Raw genomic sequence first — 21,775 nt, 5'->3', positions numbered from 1 at the left:
TATGGCCTCTACCAAGTTCTGCTTGCGACGTAAAGAGCATTTGTACCTCTTGTTAATTAAACGTTTTGTTGCATGTTACCGAATTATCGTAGAACTTATTTCATGTTTCACGTGCGTAAATTTTTCCTTAGTGTGTAATAGCAGGAACTGACGTCATAGAGCTGAAGCAGCGCCATGTCCACATAAGCTCTAGCAACCGACGTGATGACGGCTTCGCGGAGTAGTAGATGCAGATGCAGCTCTTCGATGCCTCTCTGTCGACAGTTATGATCCTCCCCCTATGGCTACATTCCAGTGACGGAATAAACGGCAAGAGAAGTGACCGGACGTCGGACAGCGAGCGCCGGCACCCGCCGGTGGCTGCGCCCCTGCAGCCGAGGTTAGGCCGTCGGAGGAAGCGGTGACCCCATCTCCGGCGTCTGGAGGGGGCAGCCGCGTTGCACACACCGCGTCGCCCTCCCTCGCCTTGGCGCCGCCCGCCACACGCACCGGCCGCCCGTATAAAAGTGCGGCCGCACCGCCGCTGCTCAGGACCTCCTCCACCATGGGACCGTTGCAGGTGAGTGCTCCGTACAGTGGCGCGCGGCGCGGCGCAGCCGAGCGTCACCGATCTCCTGCTTCTAGTGCTATCTGCCAACACGATGTCCTTAATGATAGGCAGTGACGTGTCTCAAATATAATCTCACTCGACTAAAAATTAGTAACCCCTAGAGCAATCGTTGCATTCATCTTTGGACACAGGTTGATTCCACTCCTGGACTAATCACCTAGATTCGGTTAGGATGTGAGTCCACACGACTGTGCAGGTACGTCGGATGCAGATTAATCCACTCGCTGAGAATTTGAACATGCAGTTTCACCAGCTTGCGGGGATGCTGAAGTCGCCATTTTACTCGTTGTTCTAAATTCCCCCACAGACTTTCTGTGAGGTTCAAGTCCGCTCATTTTACAGCTCAGCCGCCGCGCGGGATTAGCCTATCGGTCTAGGCGCTGCAGTCATAGACTGTGCGGCTGGTCCCGCGGAGGTTCGAGTCCTCCTTGGACATGGTTGTGTGCGCTTGACCTCAGGATAATTTAGGTTAAGTAGTGTGTAAGCTTAGGGACTGATGACCTTAGCAGTTATGTCCCATAACATTACACACATTTGAAGATATTTTTGCAGCTCATTCGATTTGTAGTAGGGTGGCGGTTGTTCAGGAAACCAGACACATGTTGTTCCAGTCCGATGAACTTTGCTGTTGTCTTTATGTGCCTTTGTGAGAAGTGGCCTCTTGCGAGGTGACGCACTACAATTGCCCACTGCATGCTGTTCCCGCCCCGGTGTTCCATTGCTGACAGGCTGTCGGGCTTGGAAGCGATGTTGATTCACAAGCCGTCAAACGCGTCTCTGGTATCTCTCAGTCAGAATCTTTTCCGACCACAATTCTGACGTCTTGTTTCGTGGCCACGTGTGTTGCACTACTGATTGCAGACACTCTCATTTTCTCTGCCTTGTGATGACTGGCTGCTGTGTGATGTCCTTAGGTTAGTTAGGTTTAAGTAGTTCTAAGTTCTAGGGGGCTGATGACCATAGATGTTAAGTCCCATAGTACTCAGAGCCATTTGAACCATTTTTGTAGACACTCTCAACAGTCGGCCGCGAAACGCCAACAAATGCAGTAGCTTCTAAACACCGTATGACCATGGTCACGGGTAAACATGTTTGTCCCTTTTGGCCACTACGTCGCGACTTTACATTTACCCACGCTTACGTACAATGTTTGCTTGAAACATTCATGTCTCATGATCGCTATTGCCTTGTAGCCACGCAGGGGCAGTGTGAGTGCGGTTGAGCACGTGATTCGATCGCCGCGCCTTTCTGTAAACGGTTCACGATTCATCTGTGTGTGCGCACTGGAGTGACTAATGTACTCGTCTGCCCGGTATTTCAGTTTTCCCATAGTTTTGTGTTTCACGGACATACCTGGTTTTTCCATCTCTACAATTTAAAGGTAAATAACGAAGAGGTAATCTGACAATGGTTATTTCCAATGGATTCCTTTTTTTTTTTTTTAGTTAATTCTCCTCTCATTTTTCTGTAATTCGCTCTGGAGCTCTAAGCTCTATAGTAAACAATATGCTAATGGCTTCACATCGTCAGTAATTTCATCAAAATAAAATCCTTAAAGAAAGAACTAGTAGGGCTACACCCTATCAAGTTTCGTATCACCTTCCTTCTGTGCGCAGAGTTTCAAATCTCCACCTGCTTCGCTAACTTTCAAGCGATTGTATGGTGTGTGGCAGAGCTAGTGAGCTAGTACTATTCTACCGCCTTCCTTATTCAGTTCGTTGATGATGCAGTGGAAGAATGACTATTGAAGCGCTTCCATGTCTCCTTTAAATTCTCTAATTTTACCGCCATGGCCATCACCGAACGTATATGTGTGAGGAAGCAATACATTTCTTGGCTCGTTTGGGAACAAAATTTTAAGAGGAAGGATGTTAAAGGTAAGCCGATTTGCTGCATCGTCTCCCACTGAAGAATGTTGACCATCTCTGTCGCAATCTTCCACTGAATAAATTAGAAAAAAAATTGCTCAAATGGCTCTGAGCACTATGGGACATAACTTCTGAGGTCATCAGTCCCCTAGAACGTAGTACTACTTAAACCTAACTAACCTAAGGACATCACACACATTCATGCCCGAGGTAGGATTCGAACCTGCTACCGTAGCGGTCCCGCGGTTTCAAACTGTACCGCCTAGAACCCTCGACCACCGTGGCCGGTAGAAATTACACCATGACGAATCTTCGCCATTTTGGCTGTCACCGTCAACGCCCTCCATTTCTTTGTATGCAAACGATGGAAACTACATTTACCCTCACAAGCCTCCATCACTAATGCCTCCTCAGCATCACCGACAACAATATCATTTTCTTGCCTAGCTGTACCACCACTGTAGCCACACATTTTTTCACTGTCAACTTCTTCTTCTTTCTTATTTTCCCCAGCGAGTACGCCGTCATGTACCGATTGGTTCAAATGGCTCTGAACACTATAGGACTGAACGTCTGAGGTCATGAGTCCCCTAGAACTTAGAACTACTTAAACCTAGCTAACGTAAGGACATCACACACAGCCATGCCCGAGGCAGGATTCGAACCTGCGACCGTAGCAGTCGCGCGGTTCCGGGCTGAAACGCCTAGATCCGTTCGGCAATTATTTCTTGGTTCAGTGTGGCTGACATAATAGTCTTGAGAGATGCAGAAACTGTATTGATATTTAAGAGAATTCTCATTTATTGTTCGGTCTTAGTTGCACATGTTTAGTTATATTTCATGTTTCAAGTTCCGTTCACTGTGGGTTATCTACAGATATAAGTAGTTGCGTCAGCAACACGTCTACTCAAGGGCCTGTGCTCTGCAGTGGAGTAGCACTCTGAGTAGAGTGGCACTCTGAGTAGAGTGGCACTTTGAGTAGAGTAGCACTCTGAGTAGAGGAGTACTCTGATATGTGGTTCGGAGTAGAGAAGATGTGTGGCTGACGCAACTACTTAGATCTCAAGATGATCCAGAGTGATCGAAACATGTAATCTAAAAGGGTGCAACTGGGGCGAAACAATAAACGATGACTATCGTAAATATTTGTTGGAATTATTCAAATCCCCTGCAGCTTTAACGCTTTGCAGCTTCATTACCATGCAGATTATTTCCTAGTGTCACAACACGTATTCTGTCATCTTGCCCCTTCTTCTTGACGGTGTTTCTACATATCCCTCTCCTCACCAATTTTCCGGAGAATCTCCTCATTCCTTAGTTTATCAGTCCACTTAATTTTCAACTTTCGTCTGTAGCACCACATTTCAAATCGCTTCGATTCCCATCCGTTCCGATTTTTCATTGTCCATGATTCACTACCATACAATGCGGAGCTCCACACGTACATCCTCAGAAATTTCTTTCTCAAATTAAGGCCTATGTAGACTTCTCTTGGCCAGGAAAGTCCTCTTTGCCTGTGCTAGTCCTTCATTACTTGCTTCGAAATGAAGGATGACACAGGCCGAAATACTAATAGCATTTTTCCAAAAGAGTTTCAGAAGCCTCAGAACGACGTATCGAAAAAAGTGACCTTGGGATGGAGAAGCAACTGAAATCGCTCAACAGGAAAGGCCATTGGACCTGTTGGGATACCAATTCTATTCGCTACAGAATATACAAAATAACTACCTCCTCTTCTTGCAACAGTCTACCGTAGATCTCTACAGAAGCGAAGCGTTCCTAATGATTGGAAACAAGCACAGCTCATTCCCGTTTTCAGCAAGGGTGATCAAACAAACCCACGAAACTACAGGCCTATATCGCTGCGACGGCCTGCTATAGAATTTGGGAAGAACTTTTATGCTCGCGCATTATGCCACTTCTACGGAATGAAATCTCCTCTGAAGGAATGAATAATTGTTTCGAAAATAACGACCGTGTGAAAGCCAGGTCAGTCTATTCGTCCACGAGACCAAAAAACGGTGCAAGCAGGAGCGCAGGTTGATGCCGTCTTCTATGACTTTCGGAAGCCGTTCGGTGTAGTTCTGCACTGCCGTCCAGTGAACAAAACAAGAGTTTGTTCCAAACAGAATATGTGGTTGTCAACGGAGAGAAATCTTTAGACGTAAACTAAGCTTCCGGCGTACCTCAAGGGAGAGTTGTTGGACCTTTACCTTTCACAATATACGTAAATAAACTAGTGAATCATGGGTTCCTTAAGTCTTTCCGAGAAGCCTCAAAGCTAGAAGATTGTAGCGAAATGCAGGAAGACCTAGAGAGAGTTGACGCCTGGTGCAAGTATAACATAAACAAATGTAACATATTCCGCACAAACAGGAAGAGAGATTCAGTCGAATCCATAAAATATCTAAAGGTATGCGTACGCATGAGTCTGAAAGTGAAATGACCACATAAAAGTAGTAGCAGGTAAAGCAGACGCCAGGCAGAATAATTTGAAGAATTTTCAGGAAATGCAGTCCACCCACAAAGGAGGTACCTTAAAAAAACCCTCGTTCGATCCATACTCCGATTTGATCGTTAGTCTGAGACCCCTAGCACACAGGATTGATAGAGGAAATAAGTTTTAAGGAAGAGCAGCGCGTCTCGTTGCAGGTTCATTTAGCAGGCGTGGAAGCGTCGCAGAGCTGCTCAGCTAACTCCAGTGACAGATGCTGCAAAGAGGCGTTCTGCTTGACGGTCTGGTTTGCTCTTAAATCTCCGAGAGCGAACATTCCTAGCAGGGTCAGCAAAAATATTACTTCTTCTTGGGCATATCTCGTGGAAAGGAAAATCAAAGTAAAATTAAAGATGTTCGCCTTACCAGGAATCGTTCGTCCCGGGAACCATTCGCAAATGAAACGGAGAAGGGGAAAAGTGACACTCGCCACACACCGTAAGATGGCCTGCAGAGCATATATGTAGCCGTGGGTGCAGATGTATTTAAGATGTATGTCGGGACAGATCCTTTGAAAGTGCGCGTCTCCTTTTTCCTTCCCCATCTTTACCTAATTCGAGCTTGTGCTCACTCTCTAATTACCCCCGAATCAAAGGGACCCTACCTCCTAATTTTCCTCTCTCTTAAAGAGTCATCTGCAAGTCATGTTGCACTTCGCAGCAATTTTTCAATGCTGTGATATAATTTGGCACACTGTTTCATATACACTATGTGATCAAAAGTATTCTAACACCCCCTAAACATACGTTTTTCATATTAGGTGCATTATGCTGACAACTGCTGCCAGGTACTCCATATCAGCGACCTCAGTAGTCATTAGACATCGTGAGAGAGCAGAATGGGGCGCTCCGCGGAACTGACTGACTGGGTGGGCGTTACTTGTGTCATACGTCTCTAAACGAGATTTTCACACTCCTAAACATCTCTAGGTCCACTGTTTCCGACGTGATAGTGAAATAGAAACGTGAAGGGACACGTACAGTACAAAAGCGTAGAGGCTGACCTCGTCTGTTGACTGACAAACACCGCCGACAGTTGAAGAGGGTCGTAATGTATAATAGGCAGACATCTGTCCAGACCATAGCACAGGAATTCCTAACTGCATCGGGATACACTGCAGCTACTATGACAGTTAGGTGGGAGATGAGAAAACTTTGCCGGCCGCGGTGGTCTCGCGGTTCTAGGCGCGCAGTCCGGAACCGTGCGACTGCTACGGTCGCAGGTTCGAATCCTGCCTCGGACATGGATGTGTGTGATGTCCTTAGGTTAGTTAGGTTAAGTAGTTCTAAGTTCTATGGGACTGATGACCACAGCAGTTGAGTCCCATAGTGCTCAGAGCCATTTGAACCATTTGAGAAAACTTGGATTTTCTGGTCGAGCGGCTGCTGATAAGCCACACCTCACGCCGGTAAATGCAAAATGACGCCTCACTTGGTGTAAGGAGCTTAAACATTGGACGACTGAACAGTGGAAAAACGTCGTGCGGAGTGACGAATCACGGTACACAATGTGACGATCAGATGTTAGGGTGTAGGTATGGCCAATTCCAAGTGAATGTCATCTGCCAGCGTGTGTAGTGCCAATAGTAAAATTCGGAAGCGGTGGTATTATGGTGTGATGGTGCTTTTCATGGAGGGGGCTTGCACCCCCACTATCACAGCACAGGCCTACAATGAAGTTTTAAGCACCTTCTTGGTTCCCACTGTTGAAGAGCAATGCCGGGATGGCGATTGAATCTTTCATCACGATCGAGCATGTGTTCATATTGCTTGTCCTGTGGCGGAGTGGTTACACGACAATAACATCCCCGTAATGAACTGGCCTACACAGATTCCTGACCTATAGAACACCTTTGGGACGGTTTGGAATGCCGATTTCGTGCCAGGCCTCACCGACTGACATCATTACCTCTCCTCAGTGCAGCACCCCGTGAAGAATGGGCTGCCGTTCCCCAAGAAACCCTCCAGCACCTTATTGAACGTATGCCTGCGAGAGTGGAAGCTGTCATCAAGGCTAGGGGTGGGCCAACACCATACTGAATTCCAGCATTACCGATGGAGGGCGCCACGAACTTTTAAGTCATTTTCAGTTAGGTGTCCGGATACTTTCGATCACATAGTGTATCTTTCGTACCATTTATGTCCCAATATAGTGCTGACAGCTTTCCAGCGGTACGCTCCGTGTTATGGATGTTCAGTTGAAACTAGCTTTTGCCCCAAGTGGATTTATGTTCCACCTGTTAAAGCCGGCTCTTTATAGTCCATCGTTTACTATTTGAAGTGACATCGTGCCCAGCGGGCATACACCGCTTTCGCACTTTCATACTGCCTGTCGTGTGTAGTAACGCCGTTGTTTGTGCAGGCGCTGCTGGCGGCGTTTGCTGTGTGGCGAGTCACGTCTGCGCTGCCGGGTTTCGTCAGGCCCGTCGCCATCGACTACTACGTAAGTAATGTCGTCTCAACGTAACACCTGCCTCAAGTTCCATTTCCAAGTGGGCATGCAAACACAGTCTAATAACTGGAGAGCGATAATGTCAAACGTTCTAAGTGCCTCATTTTCACCCAACATGTTTTCGACGCTGTTATGTTGTCGGTACTCTGTTGCATGCCCTTAATGTTCTTCCTGGTACCTAATCTTGAAGAACATGTTTTAGTCACTATTGGATGGTACATGGTGGAAGAGAGGTAAGCGCGGCTTATGTTCAGCCAGATTTATGCAAGATTGTAAGATGCCCTGTAGCTGCAATCCAAATGAATGACTTCATTGATTTTAAAAACGCTACTGAAACATTATTTTCCATGCAAAATTGTAAAAGATCCAAATCCAGTATGATTAAGGTTCCTCAAACGCATTTATCTCAAGGAGCTATTAAAATTTTTCACTCTAAAGCCGAAGAATGGAAAACGTTAATGTCTTGAAAAGAAAATGATGTATGGAATGCCGTACTTCTTCTGAAATATCAGCCATTTTTATCAGATGCAAAATAGAAAGACCTGCTGTCGATGTTACTATTTCTTTCTCTACAGCTCAGAGAATTCTGCCGTAAACGGAGTTTTGTAAGAAATAGTCGTTAGTACTGCAAGATTACATTTTCTTGAATTCATTTTTGTTATTTTTCTGTAAACAGTTTAAGAGAATGAGAAATGATTTTTGTTGATTGCAGTTCTGTTAGTTAAAATATTACTGCTGTATATCTGCACATGAATTCTCACAAATAATAATAATAATAATGTCTCAGTATGAAAGAAAAACTTTGTTATTAGCACTTGGAACAAGTGAGTTACCTAGTATGGTACTTAAAACTTTCTCAATAAACTACTTATTTTCTAATTTCTCTCTTTATTTTTTGCGGTGATGTGAGCAGCATAATTCTGTGGTGTCAGAATGCCTCCTCTGTTTTTGGATACAAATAAGTTATGAACAAAAAATAGACTGTTTTTTTAATCTCCTAACAAAAGTGTAACTTAGAGCGTTTGACGTTTCCACAGTGATTTAATTATTGTAGAGAGTTTAACGTTTAGCTGCTCATTACAAATACGAGTACGTTTCACGTAAACACGCTACGACTGATAAAGCCAATTACGATAGGGTATCAGTGCAGGAATGGTCAGTATTCAGAGATATGACAGGAATGATCATTCGAAGCAAAAAAAACTATTAAACATGGGCTCTAAAATGCATACCTCAAAGGGCTATGAGCTCCTTTCAAGCAGGAAAAATGTGTCTCACTGTATCAAGGATGAACAAGTGCCCACAGGTCTTCAGGCGTGCACTTTAGAGCCCATGGTTACTGGAAATTTTTTTTCTTATTTTGACCATACCATCACCACTCAGTAAACGGAAAGCAAAGAGTACGCGTATGCAGTAGAATAGGTTTCTTTCACAGTATCATAGATGAATAAGTGCTCACAACTCTTGAGGTATGCATTGAAGGGACCATGTTTACTAGGATTCTTTTCTTCGAATGATCATTTCTGAATATTGACCATTCGTGATGGGACATCCTTTATAAAGAGACATAATAAACAACAAGTAAATTTGCAAATAATAAATTTCAGGAACTGAATATAAGCTAAAATGGACAAGACATTTTCAGCCCATGTATGAATACGGATTGTCCAACATGTCTGTAAGGAATATTTTATCACTCACTGACATGTGACAAGGTATAAGAACAGTGGTCGTACAGAGATCCTAACCGACAGGAGACATTCGTAATCAGCTTCAAACCTAACAAGAATTGAAGGTCCATCACAACCAGTTTCCAAGTGAACGTTGTGAATGGACATTTGGTGTCGCGTTTCACGAAAAACGCCATTGCTCACAGACTCTGCTCGTACATAGTTGTATATAAGGCGTTCATCTCGTTTTAATGTAGTTCGTTTCGTTGTTGTACATCTGCATCTACATTTCGCTCTCATTCCAACCAACTTTGGATATCGACAGATTGAACGAGTACGAGAAAGTACTTTCTTTACTAGCCTTGGTATTCAGTGATCGTCGACTGCATAACAATCGTTTACAGTTTACTCTGCTTGTTCCGCATGAACTCATTGTATCAAACACTCTTCTCTTCCAGCGTGGAAAAGGCAAGAGCCGATTTACGGGTTCTCCAGTTTAGCCCTGTAATCATTTTTAAAGTGTTGTTTCTGTCATTAACGTTCAATGTTTTATGAGTCAAGAATCGGTCTAGAGCTACAGACGTGACTAGTTTGCTACACTCTACTCTTAACAACATTCCTCGTCTGAACATATGAAACTCGGTAGTCTCACTTAAATTTTTTTAATCATTTTTTGTTTAATAAAATAGGCTTTCACGGTCGTTGCCGATAAGTTCAAAGTTTTTGGATATTAAGTGTGCATCATTCTTGCCAGAATCTTCCGATTTGCTGAGATCTTCTTCCGCGGACTGGAGGCACACTGTCCATTGGAAATGTGAGACGGGGCTGCCATAATACTAATAGTGTCTTTAACTAACATGACGGTCAACGGGCCATCCTCTCACTGGATCAAATTTGCACGTAATAGCCCTGTGTGGAAGTAGTTTGCACAGAGATATTTTTTGCCAAAAAGATAAGTGTGAATATAAACATTACGACGTTGATGCTATTTGCTACAAGTGAAGGTGGAAATATTGTAGGTTACTGAGAAATATGTCCGTCTTTATCTGGTGACAGTAATGAGTAATAACTGTACACGGAAATTGTGTACACTACAGCGGAAAGATCACCTTACGCAAGAATCGTAGTTATTTCTCTTTCTGCAATTATTTCAACAGAAACAGAATCATTACCAGCACTTAGAATAACTTTTCAGCTGCTTCACTGACTCTTCCTTTCCGCAGGGATGATTACGTCGTTTGAAACTGAGGAACAACGTTATCCCAGTCTTAGTGCAAAGCTCTTCGTTTTTTATCATGTCACGTGGCTCATAACTTGCCACCAAACTGTTTCTATAGCGAGTGAAACGTCTACGTGCTTGAGTACAGTCTGAACATGAACTTATCTTTCTAGCGAGTGGGACAGTATCGAAATTTCTTTTAGATCCTTATTTGGAGTCTTCAAGAAAATTCTTGATTTTTTAAAATTTTATTTTATCGTTGTTCTCTGTAGCAAAAAACAAGAAAACAATAACATCGTAAATTACGGAGGTGTAGCGGAAATTAGCGTCCACTGCGTCATAGAGATCTATTCCAACATAGACGAATTACTGATTGCTCAAAGGCTAGTTTCATATTAATTTTTATAAAAGGCAGTAGAGTTGAGAATAAAAAGATAATTTGAAGATATGAAGGGTTTGTAATGAACATAACTATGTTCAGGGAATAACTATGATATTTGTAATGAATATAGAACTTGAGATGAACATATATATACAACAACATATTCTGAAAAACATTTTGATGATAGAACCTGGAAGTCCATATTTGAAATCTCATTCTGCAAATCAGATTTTCGTCAAAGAAACATCTTATCATACTCATAAACTCCAGGAAGACAACCAAACGCAGATGAAACGTCTCGAAAAGTAATGAATAGCTGAAAAAACTATTGGACTCGTCATAAGAACTAAAATATCTTTCCTCTACAGATTAAGGACGCATTTCGAGTATTCATGTACCTCTCACTCAATTCTCATGTTACGGGTAAATCACGGTTCATATGTGATGGTGTTAATTTGTTTTTATACCCAACTGCTTCCTCGGTAGATTAAAAAACTCTCATGAATGATGTTCCTTATGCTTATGGACGATTTACAACTTCTAAATAATGTTTAGAAAGACCCCTGTTCCTACATTCGCATAAAAAATTGGTAAATGTTATGCTCAACTTCAATCACTTTGTTTTTATTCGTATCTTAGTAGTACTGAAGTACAGCAATGTCGTCTTAGGTTTCGGAGCTGTGCCTCAAACTATTAATAAAATCAGGAAAAAGCATTATTAATCTATTGTGGATCTAGTAATAATAATTGTGAAACACGGTCAGCAGTAGCTTCTATGTTATGTTTTATACGTAAATACAACAAATAGATTTAAAGAAATTGATTCTTCTCCGATTGGACTCTATTTCACGATTACAAAGGTTGTGTACCCTACGGAGCGTTTTATGTAAAACCGTCTTTTCATTCGTATTAAAATACGATTTCTAGTATTAGATTCAGATTTCAAAGGATTATTACATTTCTTTGCTTTCTCTTCTTCTTACCAAGTATCAGTACCTGTTTTGGGCTTTTCTAATGTCATTCATGTTGGTGCTGACAGAATGAGTAAAATCCTAGTATTAAGCAGCGCTCTATAAATTTCATATATTTTCCATCATCTACTGAAAGAAACAAGCAAAAAACAACTCCCCCTCGTTAGTGTTACTCCACTTTATTGTTCCAGTATGCTCCGCACATTTCAGACCTCACACCTATTTCCAGTCACACAACCGTAAAAAGAACGCCAATTTAACCCAATGGTCAATCGAAGTTCACCTATTCTTAATGCTTGTCATAATCAAAAATACAATCACGTAAGACAGGAAGCATTCATTTTTCAAAAACAGTATGCTGTTCGATATGTCAGGCAAATATTCCAAAGTTATGCATTGAATTAACGTTTCAAAATTTGTATATACGCTCTGGTTGCACATTTTGCTCGGTAGAGCTACGCTTTCATTAGATTTATTGTATGGTGCCACAGTAATATGGTTATAAACGACAACTGAATATTTCTGCCTCCCTCTATTATTCCAATATGCATCTCTGGTGTCACGCCCCAAGTAATACCCCGTATTTCCCATGATAGTAAAATCATTACTCCTGGAAATTTTCTACGTTCAGTACTCAGTGACTGACTGCTTGTGTCGATTATTTGCAACAATGTCGTACGAAACCCATTCATTTCGACAGTTGCAGTCTAATTCGCCATTGTGTCACCTTTTTCTAGAATGTGCTGATACAGCAAGCACATCGGAGTGAACACTTATGTCACATTTCACATTCGCATCCAGAAAGTTTTTGACAGCGGCGTTGCACTTCAGTTCTTTCTTATAAAACAAAAGTGTTCAACGACCACAGATCCTTTGCTTCTGAATCGATGGGCATACTTATTTCCTTATTTCATCATTCTTATTTCTTTTTCAGGCCCCCCCCCTCCCCCCGTCTCTCTCTCTCTCTCTCTCTCTCTCTCTCTCTGTCGCTTTCTGAGATATCACAGTGGGTACTCAAAGATAATTCATTCAACCCGAACTACGGTTTTCGGATTGCTACGTATAGGGAATATGCGTATTACTCGCTAGTCTACAGTCTACAATTTTTCTAGTCTACAATTTTAACCCTCTCTCAATCTCGAGTGGCATACACATTTGCCATATATTCGACACCTAGCATTATGAGTAGTCTATTCCTTGTATTTCAGTATCTGTCTTTCGTATTTCAGTTGTTTTTTTTTCATTTCTTCTTCTACGGACTTAGTTAACATTGCAGTACGTTCCTTCCGGTAAGCGCGCACTCCTCCAGATAGCCCATCAAATTATCTACTGTACCAAATGCAGCCTCATGTCGCAACATCCTAATTAACAGAGCCTCCTATAGACTCCTTTCTCTACATGGCCCATCCAACAGCTCTTTTCTCTGCCTCCAATAGTAATGTACTTCTTTGGAAACTTTCCACTCTCAACGATTAAACTTCATGAAGAAGTGTGAAATCAAACGCACTGTGCGATGAACATTTTTTATAATTTTTGGTCAACATTTGAAATGAGTATATTTTTATTAATTAAGAACGTAATTTTTCACAGATTTCTTTTATCAAAATTTTCGTCCTAATTTTTGCTTGTTTTGTTTATTTTATTTAAAGTAAAGGAGCAATTTTAGTTCTTATTGGTCTTCCTTTCAGCTTCGATATCACTATATTCTTTGATCAACAATATGGCTTTTCTTTGCTCTTAAGTAGTTATCCCTGTTCTGATATTTTTTCAAGACCTTAACACCTTTTCAACTTATACTTCTAAGGCTGTTGTCATTCCTCATCTATTGAGGCTCTTTGAATCCTTTTACTTATTACCGTGATCATATCAGCTGAATGTTTCGAATTCATGATGTAACATGTTGATTTCTTAGCGTGTAACTCATCTTTTGGACGTTAGCCCATTCTCATTTCCGACCGGTCGTAGAATCTTTTTTTTACACCTTTGCAGTACTTTGCGTATTTAAAAAAACTACTAAGCTCGTCGTTCATATTTCCGTTTGACTACTACTTTATTTCAACCTTCACCCGTCCTCCCCATCGCTGTCCACATAACTGACTGGTTTAGTCAGTTCATAAGTCAAAGATAGGCTGGAGTAAGTAGCCTCCAACATGATAAAGCACTCTTCTGTCCAATCTAAACATTACCCTTTGACTCGTTCGTGAGACTATAATGCAAGTAGTCTGAAATTTTAATTACATTTCTTCGGTGGTCTGTATCAGAATGACCTTTTCTTTTCTTACAATACGATACATAAAAAATCTTTTTTTTCTATCCTGCATCAGGCCTTGCTTGGCCTATTGCAGTTGCATTAGATCCTTCCGTCTTCTTGCTGCTCTTCCAACGCGCCTTTTATGTACGGACTGTGTTGCCAAAAATGTTGCGGAAATATTGACTTTTCCATTTGCAACAGATGGGATATCTGTTTTACATATTTCTTTTAATCTCATTTATATAAAATATTTTCAATTCATTGCTGTTATCTTTATGTCTTTTATACTCTAACTTACTGCATGCTGCTATGCCTCTGGAGAATTTAATATCGTTGGCCTGTAATCTTATTTGATCATTTTCTTTGTCATTGCCCATGATTCAATCGCACACAGCATTAGTGCTACTCACTTAACTTTACAAAAAAATTAACTTATGTTTCTGTTCTTATATTATTTAGGAAAGATCTTCTAGTAGTACCGTTTGTCGTATTGATCAAGGTCTCCTCTGTATCTTAGCATGGCCCCAAGCCAACTAGTTCTATAAACTTATTTCGTATTACTGTTTTTTTCGTTACTGGGTTTGTCCTATGGAACGCTGTGGTGTTTGTTTTTATTGTTAATGACATGTTGTACGTGTAACATATTTTGTGTAGTTCATAAGAAGCTCTCATAGTCCAACTTCAGTGTTCGAGGTTAAAACGTGATCTCTGAGAATTCTCACAAAAGCTGTGACATCTATCAAGCGGTTCTTTTCTTTTTTTAAAAAATTCAGTGCTATGACTGATTTGATGCGGCCGGTCACGAATTATTCTCCACAGCCAACCTCTTCATCTCAGAGCAGCACTTGCAACCTACGTCCTCAATTATTTGCTGGATGTAATCCAATCTCTGTCTTCCTCTACAAGTTTTACCCTCTATAGCCGTCTCTAGTACCATGAAAGTGATTCCCTGATGTATTAACAGATGTCCTGTCATCCTGTCATTTCCTTTTCCACATATTCCTTTCCTCTCCGATCTACCATTCAACATTCGTATGTAGCACCACATCTCAAATGCTCTTCTGTCCCTGTTTTCCCACAATCCGTGTTTCACTGCCAATGATGTGCTTCCAGCGTATATTCCGAGAAATTTCTTCCTCAAATTAAGGCCTGTGTTTGATGCTAGTAGACTTCTGTTAGCCAGAAATTCCCTTTTTTGCCAGTGCTAGTCGGCTTTTGACGTCCTCTTTGCTCCGTCCGTCACTGGTTATTTTATGCCAAAGTAGCAGAATTCCTTAAACTTCATCTACTTCGTGACCATCAGTCCTGATATTAAGTTTCTCGCTGATCTCGTTTCTGCTGCTTCTCATTACTTTCGTATTTCTTCGATTTATTCTCAGTCCATATTCTGTATTCGTTAGATTGTACATTCCCTGCAGCAGGTCCTGTAATTATTCTTCACTGTCACTCAGTATAGCAATGTCATCAGCGAATCGTAACTGAAATCCTTTCACCTTGAATTTTAGTCCTACTTCTGAAGCTTTCTTTTATTTCCATCATTGCTTCTTCGATGTACAGATTGAACAGTAGGGACGAAAGACTACATCCCTGTCATACACCCTTTTTAATCCGAGCAATTGGTTGTTGGTCGTCCACTCTTATTATTCCCTCTTGGCTCTTGCACCTATTGTAAATTACCCGTCTCTCCCTATAGCGTACCCCTATTTATCTGAACATTTCGAACATCTTGAACCATTTTACGCTGACAAACGCTTTTTCCAGATCGACGAACCCTATGAACGTGTCTTGATTTTCGGTAATTTCCAAGAGCGATTGCCTATCGAAGTTGCGGGGCCCAAACGATACGTATCAAAGGTGCGATCATAAATCTATCATGCGACACTGGTGGAGGGCGTCATGATCAGTTATTTGTGAACGTCATTTTTAAGTTTCCCGTCGTTCCCTTAGTTGCTCTAAATTACATACCTCCGCGAATTATTTGTGAATTGCTAGGGAATCCCAGACGATTTATGTGGTTAGTGAGTGGGATGTCTGGTGTTCTTGACGTTTCTTTGTCGGATTCTCTCACATGGAAACTCTAATTCCAAGTTTATCCAGCGTAGAAAATTGTTCGATTTTTTGTCACAAATATGGAGTACTACTGGACGAGGAAAGAAGGGCGGTGCGAAGTGTGTAAAACGTCTTCAGAACAGTTTCGATGCTCAAATACCGTTTATAATTTCATTGTGGACAGTGCGGAAAACGAACGAGTATCAGGAAGAATACATGGTTCGACTCTTCCATCCAGACCACTGTAATGGACTTTAACATGAAAACACCGACGATGAGTAAGCTAAGTCATCTCCTTTGCAATTAAAAGTATTTTTGTATCGCTCTTCTTTTGTCGTTGCTGTAGCGACCACCGTGAAGATATTCATAATGCCACCACCAGAGTCGCATGATCGATTTACGATAGCACGTTCGATATGTGTCTTTTGGACCCCGCCACTTCGATAGGCAATCATTCTTAGAAATTACCTGATTTTCCATAATCAACTGCAAAATCTGAATTGCCTCTGATGCCTTCACTTTTCCTAAAGCCAAACTGATAGTTTTCTAACATATTCTCAATTTTCTGAGGAGTTTAGGCAGATCTTAATACTGTCGACTTGTATTTGGGAGGAAACAGGTTCAAATCGTCACTTGCCCACCCAGTTTGATTTTCCGTCGTTTCTTTCGGGTCGGTGCCAGGACGGTCTCAGTGACTGTAGTCTTCACTCGTTAAGCTATCTCTCCTCGTCCATCCAAGCAAGTGGTCCAGCTCCAATGACCACGCAGCTGTCGAGTGCCGAAGTCTAGCTTGGGGTCCTTCTCGCATTACGGTACAGTAGCAGCTAACGCTGTGCGCTGTCCTGCAGGCTCCCGCGCGGTACGCCTTCAAGTACGGCGTGACGGACCCCAACACGGGCGACATCAAGCAGCAGTCAGAGTCTCGGCACGGGGACGTGGTGAAGGGCCAGTACTCGCTGGTCGAGCCGGACGGCTCGGTGCGCACCGTCGACTACACGGCGGACCCGGTGAACGGCTTCAACGCGGTCGTGAGCAAGAGCGGGCCCGCCGTGCACCCGCCGCCAGCGCCCAAGCCCGTGGTCGTGGCCAAGCCCGTGGTCGTGGCAGCCCCGCCGGTCGTGCACCAGCCCGCCGCACACGTCGTCGCCGTGCCGCAGGTCATCACGGCAGGTGTGTACTCTACCTTTATTCAAGAGGGACGGTGTGACGTATGGAGCTTGGAAAAGAATCAGGCTAGCCTTTACACGTTCTTCTTTCACGTTCACGAACTCTTCTCCACTTTCTCCAGTCATGATCGTATCATCTGCGTATCTAAGGTTATCTCTATTTACCCCAGAATTTTAATTCTAATTTCTTCTCCATCTAACCCTGCATCCCTCGCAATGTGCTTTGCATTGACATTGAAGAAATAAGGTTGTGATATACAGCTTTACTGAAATCCTTTCTCAATTATGTCACTAGAGGAAGTGACAGAACTGCGTTGAGCTGTGAGTGGTTCTTGCTCCTCACTAAAATAATTTTAATTTCCTTTGAACAAGTTCTGAATATTTATTTTCTCCTAATAATTAGCAAAAATTAGAAATTTAAAAGCCACTTTTTCCAAACCAAAATGTGAAAAATGGAAATGAGCGTTTGGCGTCATTGGCCGGGAGGCCCCTTGCGGAGCATGTCCGGCCGCCTTGGTGCAGGTCTTATCACATTCGACGCCACATTGGGCGAACTGCACGCCAGATGGGGTTGAAATGGTGATGAAGACAACACAACACCCAGTCCCTGAGCGGAAAAATCCCCGACCCAGCCGGGAATCGAACCAGGGCCCGTAGGACGGCATTTTATTTTATTTTTTTTTTTTTTTTTTTTTTTTTTGTCGTTGCGGACGTCACATGACATAAGTTCAAGTTCGTTGTTGATCCCTTCACTCAGTTTTTTTATTACAGAGGCCAAACAGCTCTCTGACCAAACGCTCTTAGCTACCGTGCCGGCTCCATTCAGCTATAGAGGCGGACAACCAAAATATTACAATATAGGTAAACAAATCCGCTTTGTAGTTAATCAAAAAGGAGAATTTACTCAACACAAAAATGCTCACGTAGCAGTATGAAATTCCCCTACAGTGAAAACACATAAAGTATCATAACAAGAAATTGATTTTAAATAAGTACATATTAAAGATTGTACACAAAATCATTACCCAAGGAGAATATTCAATCTGTAAGAGAATTTTTTTTATAAAAATAAAATCCAAATTATCATCACCAGGCAAAGCGACGGTTAAATAGGGAGCAGGTTGGTTGGTCTGTGGGATTAAAGCGACCAGACTGCTACCGTCATCGGTCCCTACGGAGCAGGTTACTTGCATACAACATAACGAAAAATCAAGTGACAACAAATCCAGTGGCCAAAAGAGTACGCATCTCAAAAACTTAGAGAATCTACACTTCTGGAAATGGAAAAAAGAACACATTGACACCGGTGTGTCAGACCCACCATACTTGCTCCGGACACTGCGAGAGGGCTGTACAAGCAATGATCACACGCACGGCACAGCGGACACACCAGGAACCGCGGTGTTGGCCGTCGAATGGCGCTAGCTGCGCAGCATTTGTGCACCGCCGCCGTCAGTGTCAGCCAGTTTGCCGTGGCATACGGAGCTCCATCGCAGTCTTTAACACTGGTAGCATGCCGCGACAGCGTGGACGTGAACCGTATGTGCAGTTGACGGACTTTGAGCGAGGACGTATAGTGGGCATGCGGGAGGCCGGGTGGACGTACCGCCGAATTGCTCAACATGTGGGGCGTGAGGTCTCCACAGTACATTGATGTTGTCGCCAGTGGTCGGCGGAAGGTGCACGTGCCCGTCGTCCTGGGACCCGACCCCAGCGACGCACGGATTCAAGCAAAGACCGTAAGATCCTACGCAGTGCCGTAGGGGACCGCACCGCCACTTCCCAGCAAATTAGGGACACTGTTGCTCCTGGGGTATCGGCGAGGACCATTCGCAACCGTCTCCATGAAGCTGGGCTACGGTCCCGCACACCGTTAGGCCGTCTTCCGCTCACGCCCCAACATCGTGCAGCCCGCCTCCAGTGGTGTCGCGACAGGCGTGAATGGAGGGACGAATGGAGACGTGTCGTCTTCAGCGATGAGAGTCGCTTCTGCCTTGGTGCCAATGATGGTCGTATGCGTGTTTGGCGCCGTGCAGGTGAGCGCCACAATCAGGACTGCATACGACCGAGGCACACAGGGCCAACACCCGGCATCATGGTGTGGGGAGCGATCTCCAACACAGGCCGTACACCTCTGGTGATCGTCGAGGGGACACTGAATAGTGCACGGTACATCGAAACCGTCATCGAACCCATCGTTCTACCATTCCTAGACCGGCAAGGGAACTTGCTGTTCCAACAGGACAATGCGCGTCCGCATGTGTCCCGTGCCACCCAACGTGCTCTAGAAGGTGTAAGTCAACTACCCTGGCCAGCAAGATCTGCGGATCTGTCCCCCATTGAGCATGTTTGGGACTGGATGAAGCGTCGTCTCACGTGGTCTGGACGTCCAGCACGAACGCTGGTCCAACTGAGGCGCCAGGTGGAAATGGCATGGCAAGCCGTTCCACAGGACTACATCCAGCATCTCTACGATCGTCTCCATGGGAGAATAGCAGCCTGCATTGCTGCGAAAGGTGGATATACACTGTACTAGTGCCGACATTGTGCATGCTCTGTTGCCTGTGTCTATATGCCTGTGGTTCTGTCAGTGTGATCATGTGATGTATCTGACCCCAGGAATGTGTCAATAAAGTTTCCGCTTCCTGGGACAATGAATTCACGGTGTTCTTATTTCAATTTCCAGGAGTGTAGAATTCACAGATATCAAGCACAGGTAGAAGGCAAGTAGCAGTTTCATAATTTGAGCTTATCAGACTGATTTCACTCAGTACACGCAACAGTGCATACCAAATAGCAACGTCCGCTGACCTACAACACAAGGGAAGAGCCCGGTCTTGTGACGGCACCTGAATCTTGACCTGTTTAATTGCTCCATATTGGATACTCACCCTTGCTTCTGCATGTAAACTTCTTATGGAGCGAATGGGATGATCTAGTTCTCTCATGTTTTTGAGTACTTCCCATAATTTACTGCGGTCTAGGCTGTCGAACAGTTTAGCATAATCAATAACGCAGAGATACACATCTCTCTGGTATTCTCTTGCCTTCTCCACAATCTATCGGATGTTGGCAGTCTGATGCCTGGCCCCTCCTCCTTTATGAAAATTGCTTCTTATTCAGGCACTCTCACTCCTTATATTGGCGGTCTATTTTGTAAGTTTTGAGCAGGATATTACGAGGGTCGGTCAAAAAGTAATGCCTCCCATTTTTTTTCTACTTAAAAAAATTAAGTTAAGTGAAAAATTTGAATTTGGCGCCATTCCTCAAACCTCCTTCTGCAATCCACTGCAGTAGTAACTTTCTGTGTCAACAGGTGGCAGCACAGCAGAAGTTTGTAAGATGGCCGACATCGATGTTCGTTTGAGACAGCGTTGTGTGATTGAATTCTTGAATGCAGAAGGTGAAACGCCCATACGCATTCATGAAAGACTGAAGAAGGTGTATGGTGTTGTGACAGTGGATGTCAGCACTGTTAGACGATGGGTTCGTCGTTGTAAGGAAGCTGAAGGGCAAACACCGTTGACTGACGAAAAGCGGAGCGGCAGGCCGGTGAGTGCAGTGACTCCACACAACATTCAGCAAGTTGATGACATCATTCGTGGTGACCGTCGGGTGACTGCAGATGAAGTGTGTCGCATTATTTCTCTTAGTAAAGGCAGTGTGATCACGATTATTAAACAATTGGGGTACTCAAAAGTTTGTGCACGGTGGGTTCCAAGAATGTTAACCGATCAGAATAAAGAGGCAAGGAAAACAATAGCCTCCCAACACTTGTAGCGCTTCCGTTTGGAGGGAGATGAGTTTCTGAAAAAAATTGTGACCGGGGACGAAACATGGGTGCATTTTTTTGAACCCGAATGAAAGAGGCAGTCAATGGAGTGGCGTCACACAAGCTCGCCGACGAAGAAAAAATTCAAAACTGTGCGATCGGCAGGGAAAGTGATGGCAACAGTTTTCTGGGATACAGAGTGTGTGATTCTGGTTGATTTTTTGGAGCAGGAATGCACAATAAATTCTGTTCAATACGTCACAACCCTCAAAAAACTTAAAGCACGTCCTCAGCGAGTTCGCCCAACAAAATCAATGGCAGATGTTCTTCTTTTGCATGACAATGCAAGACCACACACCAGTCGTCACACCTCTGACGAGATTGTCAAAACTGGATGGGAAGTTTTGCCTCATCCCCCATACAGCCCTGACCTGGCACCATCAGACTTCCATCTGTTCGGGCCACTAAAAGAATCTCATCGTGGGATTCATTTTGAAGATGAGGAGGCCGTCAAAACATCCGTGCGTCAATGGCTTAGGAAGCAGAGCTGTGATTTTTACCGTGCTGGGATACATGCCCTTGTTCAAAGATGGCCCAAAACTGTAGAGATGGGCGGAGATTACATTGAAAAATGACAAAATGATCCTCAATGTTGTGGTTTTCAACCTATGTAATTGCATTTAAATTTCCTGACAATTAAACGTAGAAAAAAAAATAGGAGGCATTACTTTTTGACTGACCCTCGTATGAATAGAAGCAGAAAACAGTATATAGGAAGTTGGATTAGTTATGAATAGGAATGTAGGACAGAGGGTGAGTTACAGCGAACTGTTCAGTGAGAGGGTTGTTCTTTCTAATCAGAACCGACAGGA

The 21,775-nt window shown here is 43.3% G+C and overlaps 1 protein-coding gene across 2 annotated transcripts in view; it reads left to right on the top strand.

Annotated features, from left to right (window-relative positions):
* The first annotated feature begins 488 nt into the window (after window positions 1-488).
* Window positions 489-21,775, top strand: part of LOC126284905 (cuticle protein 19-like) — a 32,615-nt gene continuing 11,328 nt past the window's right edge. For both annotated transcript variants that reach the window (XM_049984168.1, XM_049984167.1), the window contains exons 1-3: window positions 489-559; window positions 7,334-7,414; window positions 16,814-17,135. In XM_049984168.1, coding sequence (XP_049840125.1) covers window positions 545-559; window positions 7,334-7,414; window positions 16,814-17,135 — 418 coding nt within the window. In that variant the 5' untranslated portion in view covers window positions 489-544. The remainder of the gene's footprint in view (window positions 560-7,333; window positions 7,415-16,813; window positions 17,136-21,775) is intronic.

Source organism: Schistocerca gregaria, chromosome 8 (assembly GCF_023897955.1).
Source record: "Schistocerca gregaria isolate iqSchGreg1 chromosome 8, iqSchGreg1.2, whole genome shotgun sequence".
Classification (NCBI taxonomy): domain Eukaryota; kingdom Metazoa; phylum Arthropoda; class Insecta; order Orthoptera; family Acrididae; genus Schistocerca; species Schistocerca gregaria.
The sequence above is the reverse complement of the archived record's forward strand: the minus strand, read 5'-3'. Positions and strand labels throughout refer to the sequence as shown.